The sequence below is a fragment of the Tachypleus tridentatus genome, chromosome 9 (assembly GCF_004210375.1).
Source record: "Tachypleus tridentatus isolate NWPU-2018 chromosome 9, ASM421037v1, whole genome shotgun sequence".
NCBI classification, from domain to species: domain Eukaryota; kingdom Metazoa; phylum Arthropoda; class Merostomata; order Xiphosura; family Limulidae; genus Tachypleus; species Tachypleus tridentatus.
Genome location: NC_134833.1, coordinates 79,606,095 through 79,615,421, shown reverse-complemented (window position 1 = coordinate 79,615,421; position 9,327 = coordinate 79,606,095). Strand labels below are relative to the sequence as shown.

Genomic DNA, 9,327 nt, shown 5'->3' with positions numbered 1-9,327 from the left:
CTAGAAGGTGCACATTAATCACAAGTGCCAACAATAATCTAATCCCTATGCCTTAGGAAAAACAGCCTTATTCTTATAATGGCTACTTGGGTAGTCCATCCCCCTTTATTGACATTTTTTTCTGTCAAAATGAAATATTAAATCGCCATCCTTTGGTAAAAAAGAAAAAGCAGCAACATATTTTACACAGGACGTTGTAAAGTCCTTATATCATGCAAGTAATTACACGTCTGGAATTTACACTTGTAGGTTTATTTTTTTACTGCAATTATTCAGTGTGTTGGAATATGTAATGAATCCCCGGCAAAATACCTAAAGAAACTGAACACTTGTTGGTTATGTTTTTGAAAAAAATTGTCCAGTGTTCATTGTAAGTAGTGGTTTTTTTCATTCACTTTGGATGACAAAAGTATTATCATTAAGTTCACTTTCAAGATGAGTATCTGTTATCTCGCGATGCAAAATGTACCAACAAATATCAAGTCTCCAAGTTCAGGTGTGTCTCCAAGAATCCCTTAATTATGGGTTGAGTTCGTTACTTCATCTACATCAGATAGATCGTTAAATATGTTAACAAGTACTTTGCGAAAGAAAATGGTCACTTGTCAATCACATCCTCGGGGAAAGTAGACTTTTACACCGTAGAAATGATGGATAATGCTGCTCTTTAGAAAACCGCAACTGTTGTAATTCCGAAAATTTAAATAAAAAAAATCAGTTGAATTTATGTTTGATTTAAGAAACAATGCTGTGTATAATTATTCCTGAACTGCTACTTTGATATCTTAATATGATGGCTAACTTCTATTATTGTTTAATAAATTTGTTTCTTAAGATCCCACCCACGCAAAAGTAGGGCGCCTAGAAAGTTCTCTGGTGAATTAATAAAACGTATCTCGTGGTCAAATATGGGAATTGTAAGATCGTGCAGAAAGTGAATACTTCTGAATCACTATATCGAATATTCTGAATTTCCGTTTCTGAATTCCATCACATAAAATCTATACTATACAAACACAAAATACAATTTCATATTTTTTTGTAAAAAAGAATTAAAAAATGACTATACGAAATGAGGACCAGGATTCGAATCTGTAAGAAATTCCACATTTTAAACTGTGTGTGTGTTTTCTTATAGCAAAGCCCACCGAGGGGAATCGAACCCCTGATTTTAGCGTTGTAAATCCGGAGACATACCGCTGTACTAGCGTGGGGCTTTAAACTGTGAATGCACAATAAAAGTACGAGTTAATTGAGTAGCAAATATAACAAGTTCTGCTGAATTTCCTGGATAAGTAGTGCAACAAAAGTTGCATTTTATAAATAAATAAACGTATAAACCTCGTACTACCTTTTTTTTTTCAAGCACTCCAGTCCATAATGCTATTCTTTGGATGTTTTCATGGATAATAATGTGTGGGTAGATGCGTGTTCAAACTCCAAATTTAACGTTTTAACACTCGCAATGTACGTTATCTGAGAGGAAATAACCATTTTTTAAAGCCAAATCACTATCGAATACCACAAGGCTGTGCAATATCATCATCATACTAATTGTTGTAACTTAATATTTTGAATGGAAAGAAAAACTAAATACTTTATTCAAGAATGAAAACTCAAGTTACTTTACTTCTCTCTACACTGATATACAAACAGCATGTTCATTTTATTCTACTGAAACAAATTAGTTAATTCACTCGAACGTTAGATACGAATGTTATTTAGTAAAGGCACTAATGCTGCCATCTATTTACTTTTATTTTTAAAAATATTTAAATTCCTCTATTCAATACAATGCGTGCATAAGGTTTCGTGTTACCACTAAATTTTGATGATAGCATCACATATTACTATAAAGTTATTTTAACTTATCAACGTATCTGTTTCAAGAGTAAATAAAATCAAAATTAAGAGCAATAAAAATTTTTATTTCCTGCTTTAGGAGTGGTATGTCATGCTGCGTTATAACCTACAGTGTAGAATTTTTCTCCTAATTCATGGCATGGGACGATTTACTGACATCATGACAGTACAAACGGAAGTGTCACGCGTCTCTTACCAAACATCAGATAGACAGACAGACAATATAATGTACACAAGATAGTAGTGCGAGTACGTAAAAGAGATTAGCATAAGTGTCCTTCGACTCCTTTCCGGGAAATAAAACCCAAGTACTTTCATATAATACCTTCAAAACTGATTACTTTTCGACAGCATTTGAATTTTTTGAAACTCGAGATCTGGGCTACTAATTAGTGTCTTATCACCATAATAGGGGCCCGAATGCTAAGTTCGTTAAGTTTATTTAACGTACTTACTCCCAAATGAGAGTACCTTTTTTTTCTTCTTTACTTTGAAAAGCAGTCACCTTCCCCAACTGTCTGCAAACAGTGAATAGTGATACAGATGTGGCACGTTGTGGGTTTGAGCACCCACATCTCGCTCTCTTAATTTCTGTTGCTATTTCTTTATTTATGGCGAGACTGGCGAACGGAGGTTAAAACAGATAGACGGTGTATCCCCACCACAATGTAGGTCCTACTTAAGCAGTCTCTTCCAAAGCCTAGGGTACATTTTACATCCCACATTATAGCTTGTACCCTGGGAAATTCTTTCAATTGGTGCAGCGTTGTTTTTTTTTTTTTTTAGGCTTGTTTTTCTTTATAACAAACTGCATGTGTGTGTGTGTGTGTGTACAAATGAAGACAAGAAATCCATTAGTTTTTAAATTTTATAGGTATTTTGAAACAACAATTATGCTTGAGCTTTAAGTGGAGCAAATACTGAACACCCTAACCAATGAAATAAACACATGTAAAAATACAATAATAATAAAAAAACTAACCAAAACCAATGTAACTGACAATACGTTCATCAAGGCAGAGCAGTTTACCTGAAATAAATTACTACAAATCTTTCATCAAAGAGCAAATTATTCATTCCTCAATAGTTCACACATCAGGTTAAAAACTGTGTATCTATATGTTACAAGAAATTCACCATACAAAACTAGATGGGCAATAACATATCTCCAAAGCAGAAAGTGCACTCGCTATAAATCACAATAACTGATGTTTAAAACATTCCACATCAGACTTCCTGAGATTACTAAAACTCACAACATGCGTTATTGGTGTGAATATTGTTTGTTTCCTTTCAAACATCGTAATTGAGAAATATTTGACCAGCTACACAATCATTAATTGAAACTGCTGAGAAATATTCTATTTGTCATTCATTACTACTTTGTACAAATTTTTAACCCCTCTATATTTGTTTGAGGAGTTTGGTTTCTTTATCAAATAAATTTGTGTATTTTTCACTATACACTAAATAAATGAAATGATTTGATTGGTACAGTTATTTTAACGTCATTACTAATTTAATGTAATACAGTTTGTTAAAAAAATAATTGAAGTATAATATTGCACAATAATGTTTTAGTTATAGCCCCCAAAACCTTAATATGTAATTTACCTTCTTAAAGATACAAAAATCCAACCAACTATTATGTACAGATATAATAAAAACAAACAAGATATAACACTACAATAAACATGTAAACCACCAGTATGTACATATACAACAGACTTACATAAAACACTATAATCACAAATGTACTTTTAAATGGAAAAAAAATTCAAACCCATTTAGCTACTATTTTTATCCTTCCACATTATTCATAAAGAGTTTCATGAAATAAAATATAGTTGTAAATATAGCATACCACAATCTTAAACTTTAAGACTTTGCTTGGGAAGAACTATCAGTTATAACAGAAAAATCTTTGATTTTTTCTTCACAAAAAAAAAGTAAACAATCACATCATAAAATCCTACTAATTCATGATTATTTAAGAAAAAAGGCTTTCATACAAAATTATCTGTCACTTAATTACACTAGTTTTCTTACTTTAATAGATATAGACACGTTAATTTCTTAATATAAAGAAAAGACTAAACTGTTATAGATATATGAATATTTTGATAATAAATACAAGTTAATCTATCTCCTGTCAGTTTATAAAACCCTATATAACAAAACATCATAAGTTGTATCACAAACTATAAATTGCATTTCATCTATCTTACAGAATATTTGAAATAATTTCTTAAACTTAAAACTTTTAACATCAATTACCTGATTGGGTCTTAAAAAGAAAAATTATATAGTTCTTCTAAATTATTATCTTTTCACTTAGAAATGAGATTATGCTTAACTTGTGTTCCAAGTTTTAGAAAGCTCAGTTAACTTCTTACATCATGTATTAAAATACATTATAAAATTATGCTATTCCTGGTTAACTCTTCATAACAATGGAAAATTATTTATCTGAAAACTGAAAAGGTTGCAGTTCAATATCCATTTTTAGTATCCTTTAATATAAAAGAACTGAGTATTTATTTTGCATAACAAAATGAACTATGAATTGTTAAATACATGACAGTAAATATACATATACACATACATTTATTTTCTTTGTACAAGGATATTTTGTAATAAAAAGTAACTATTAGAAACAGAAGAGACAATATAGTTATATGAAAAAATAAAATAAATTATTTCAGTTGTATTTTTCTGACTATCCAAAAAGTTAGAGCCACACCAAGATAGAATATTTAATATGGATAATAAAAAAAAGTGAATTAGTTGTTAACTGAATAATTTTCAAATATGAAATCTTCAGCCATAATACTATCAACTCTCGATACCTTTTGTGAGGGACGATTCTAAGGTAATGTTAAACTCTGATAAGCTCTCCAAGATCTGGATCAGAAATGTGATTAAGCTAGGATCTCGCAAGAAAGATTGTTCTTCATACATGCTAGCAGTAATTGTACTAGATGCTATATGCAATAGCATTCTGTGGAGCAGGTGGTCTCTGTAAATATGAAATCACATGCTACCATATAAGACTAGAATTTTTTACTGCGAGTTTAATTCAGATTTTTAGCCTTATTAGCACTATGCACATCTGAAACATTTTTCATGACCAATTACCAATTGTTTAAAGAGAACACAGAACATTACATGGAATTAAAGCAAAACAAGAACAAAAAATATTTTCCAAAAGTAAATGTAGAATAGCAAATTCTTTTTTAACTTATAAAACAGTTTTCTTTATCAAAATCACTTTTAAGTAAAGAAGAGTAAAAAAATGGTTTATCAAATATTTCCATTTGAAGCTCTGGTGCAAAAATATTACAATTCTCACTTAATTCAATGCTTGTATATGTAACTACCATACTCAATGTAAATGTTTTTTGTGTAAGGTGTAAAAACTAAAATTATAAAAAACAAGCATGTATTTCTATACTTCAGCAATAATGAGCAAATAATTTTAGACAAATTGTAAACATACAAAATAGAACAAATCATTATGAAGTTGATATTCTATACTCTGAATGTCAGAAGCTATGAAAACATCTTGAAAAATCATTAGTATACATGTAAATATCCTACCTGGCTGCAAAACAAATAAACAACTGAAACTTTCCATCTTTTCCTACAGAATGAGAGGCTTTATCAATCTTATCAACCAGATGGCAGTATGATTTCATAACAAAAACATGTTCATGAGACTCCCATGGTATTGAACTTTCAGTGTTATATTCTTCATGAAGCAAGCTACCAAAATGTGCTCGAACTTTCACTGAAAGTTTAAGAATTTTTTAAATATAAAACTCCTGATTAACATAATTGTTTACAAAGAATTATTTATCTTTTATTTATCACATATTAGTATATTAAATATACAAAGCAAAAACACTACATAGAAACTGAGCTAAATAATCATCTTTATCTAATTTGAGAATGTTATGTAGAGAAACATGACTCACCAAAGAAGTCCCAGAGATAAACTTGTCTAAAGAATCGAGTGGCTTTAAACCCATAGAGAAAAACTTGTTCCAGACAATAAACTAATCCAAGCTCACCACACAATAATATTGTCATGCTTCCTCTCTAAATGCATGTAGAAGAAATTATTACTAAAAGAATAACTGGTGGACTAAACTATATAAATGAAAATGTCAGCTATGTAAAACTAACTGATATAATGAAGAGTTTTATTTTTTATTTTCTTCTAGTAGCATTTTAAATCAGAATCTAGAAACTAAATAAACTCACAATTAAAACAAAAATAAATAATTGTACCTCATTCACTATTACATCAATAACGTGAAATAAGATACAACTCAAGGTAACAAGCCTTTGAACTGTACTTATAGGTAAAAGTAACACATCTTATGCTGTTTCAACAGCTCAATGTAAGAACTTGGGAAAAAAATTTTATTACAAGATGACCAATGCATAATTAGCTAAGCTTAAAATTGGTGTACACCCCCCCCTCCACTGTACAAACAGTTTCAGCAATGCTCATCAATTATTATTTTTCAATCATACTGAAATTTTAGGATTTAAAACAAGCTATAACAAATGTACATTGAACACTTTAGCACATTACTATGCTTACCTCTTTTTCAGACTTGTAAAAATATTTCACAATGTTGTTTACTGCATCCCCCAAAATCTGCTGTATCTCAGGCACAGTAAGCTCTAGAAAACAAACAGTATTTGTGTATCACAACTGTAAAAACAAGTTTTCCTTATATTCCAGTTGGTAACATACAAATTCAATATATCAGTATAAAAAAATATTTCCTTCAGAGTTATGGCATTGACCAAAGAGCCTAATAATTTGTACTACATATATACATTTAAATACAGCATTTCATACACATTTGAAGGTCTAATAGGTCAGCTCAGCTGAGAAATTTTGGTACTGAATAAAAGGCTTTCCAGACAATAATTCATTCCAGATAAGACAGATCTGTGGTGACATCAGTAAAAAACATATTAAGAGAAATGTAGAAGAAAACATTTGCAACCTAGCACAATTATTGTCATAAATATTAAATCAAATAAAAAAACATTGAAAGATGTATCTTTAAATTATTTCCATACTATATCCACTGTATTATGACAAAATCTGATACATGTAAGCAGAAACAGGGGAAAACTCCAATAATTTAACACCCACACCCAGATGAATGCAGCAATGAATTAAAAATATATAGAAAATAAACTTGGACTCATTTTTACAGCTAAAATAAAATACTTCAAAGTTGAAATTTACTCAATTACATATTTTACTTACTGAATTTTGTGTATATATTTTTTTAAATCACATATTCTGATTTCTGAGTTGGTTTCAGAATGCTCTGAAACCAAAACATCAATGTTTGTGAATTTTCTTGGTTTTTCAGAGTATGATAAGGCATTCAGGGTCCCCTAGGATGAAAGCCATTATAGTTTTGAACAAAATACCAATATTTTCTCCTTGTATCACATCATTCCATAAGTAATGTCCTAAAATTTAATACAGAAAGTGCATCACCATTTCTGTCTTTATAGAAGGCTTTGATGACTAAAATATGTGGTAGGACATGTATAAAAATATTCAGACAAATAAAAGAAACTTACCCAACTACACTATCTCTGATCATTAATCAAATAAACCCTTATGAAAATGGATGTGTCTGAGGAGCACATTAGGCATATAATGCTTTACGAGTTTAAAAAAGGCAATAGTGCTGCAAAAACTACACGAAACATTCAAAGTGTTTATGGTGCAGAGTCTCTGAATGAAAGAAAATGTTGAAGGTGGTCTCAGTAGTTCAGATCAGGTGGTTACAGTTTAAGTGATGTGCCACATTAAGGTCGTTCAGTTGAGTTTAATGATGACTTGCTGCTGGCTGCACTTGACAAAGATTGTGCTGTAACAGTTGAAGAACTAGCACAGAAGATTAATTCAACCCATTTAACAGTTCACAGTCATCTCAAACAGCTTGGAAAGGTGTCAAAACTTGAAAAATGGTCCCCCATGATTTGACAGAAGCCAACTTTAGAGCAAGAGCGGACATTTGCACTTCTCTGCACTCTCATGAATGTAGTTTACCTTTTTTGGACGCATTAGTGACTGGAGATGAAAAATGGATACATTATAAAAATGTTAAGTGCTGCAGACAATGGCTCAATGCACATAAGCTGACTTAAAGCACAGCCAAAAATGGACCACCACTCTAGGAAAGTCTTAAGTGTTTGATGGGATATTGTTGGTGTGATCCACTTTGAGTTGCTGCCACTCAAAGTGAGAATAACATCAGACTTCTATTGTCAGCAGTTAGAGGATTTGAATGTTGCACTGAAATAAAAGAAGGCCTGCTTTGATTAATCATAAAGATGTTGTGTTATATCAGGATAATGCACAGCCCCATACAGCAAGGATTACATCTGCAAAGATTGAAGAGCTAGACTGGGAAGAACTTCCACATCCTTACAACTATTATATCTTGCATTCTAGGTTTTGCATAAACAGATAATAAAAAATGAACATAATGTTTATTGAGCAAATGTGCAGTTTTTGTTTTAACCTTCTAAATTACTAAGCAACCTCTAAAGTTTGATAAATATTGTTGAAATTGTACCCAAACATTCAATGTAAGTATAGGAATACATTAGTAGGATGAAAGTACTGAAAATAAAAAGTTGCAAAATAAGGCCCACCTTACTACTGCACTTGAGAATATTACACATGAATAGGATGCTCTTTATCATGTTCTTTAAAAACTGATAATGCTCCCAATTCAGCAGAGATTCACACAGAGATAGGAACAAAGTGATAAAATCCTTAATTTGACTGTATATTTTCCTAAATGAAAAGGTGTTCATGAAAACTTCCACTACAACTTCACTTCTGTTTTTTTCAAAGCTTCATTTATCATTTTGTACTTCATTTGCACTATGATGTTGAAGTTGAGAGGAAAAGATAAAGCAGACCAAATTAAATCATTTTACTCTTGTATGTTTAGTTTCATTTTGCCAAAATGGCTGCTGTTTTAAGCCTTGTTTGAAATTAAGTCTTATCAGACTAAGTAACCTCTTGAACGAGAAAAGTAAATCACCAAAATAAAAGTAAAGAATATATATATACATATAAATCCAAAACAGATTTAAAACTTATTACATACACGCAAAATATCAAAATGATCAACATTATGATTAGCAGTTGGCTAATTGGTTTACTTATAATATTTAGGATGGTAAATTTACTTTCATTGTAAGCAAGTGATAATCAGTTCAGTGAAACTGTTTGTTTATAAATCCAAATGAAAATTAAATTTACAGTTCCATAAAACAAAAACTTCATAGAAAAGTTTTAAAATAATGTAGAAAGGAATAATAATTTACAATTAAAATGTACAATAAATGTAATCATTTTAATTGTTTCTTAAAAAATATATATCCCATAAAATTATTTTCAAA

General features: G+C 30.5%; 1 protein-coding gene across 1 annotated transcript in view; it reads right to left on the bottom strand.

The window, feature by feature from the left end:
- Window positions 1-2,717: 2,717 nt before the first annotated feature.
- Window positions 2,718-9,327, bottom strand: part of LOC143225579 (DENN domain-containing protein 5A-like) — an 88,975-nt gene continuing 82,365 nt past the window's right edge. The window contains 4 exon segments of the mRNA XM_076455277.1: window positions 2,718-4,882; window positions 5,464-5,653; window positions 5,841-5,964; window positions 6,476-6,558. Of these exon segments, the coding sequence (XP_076311392.1) occupies window positions 4,699-4,882; window positions 5,464-5,653; window positions 5,841-5,964; window positions 6,476-6,558 (581 nt within the window). The 3' untranslated portion in view covers window positions 2,718-4,698.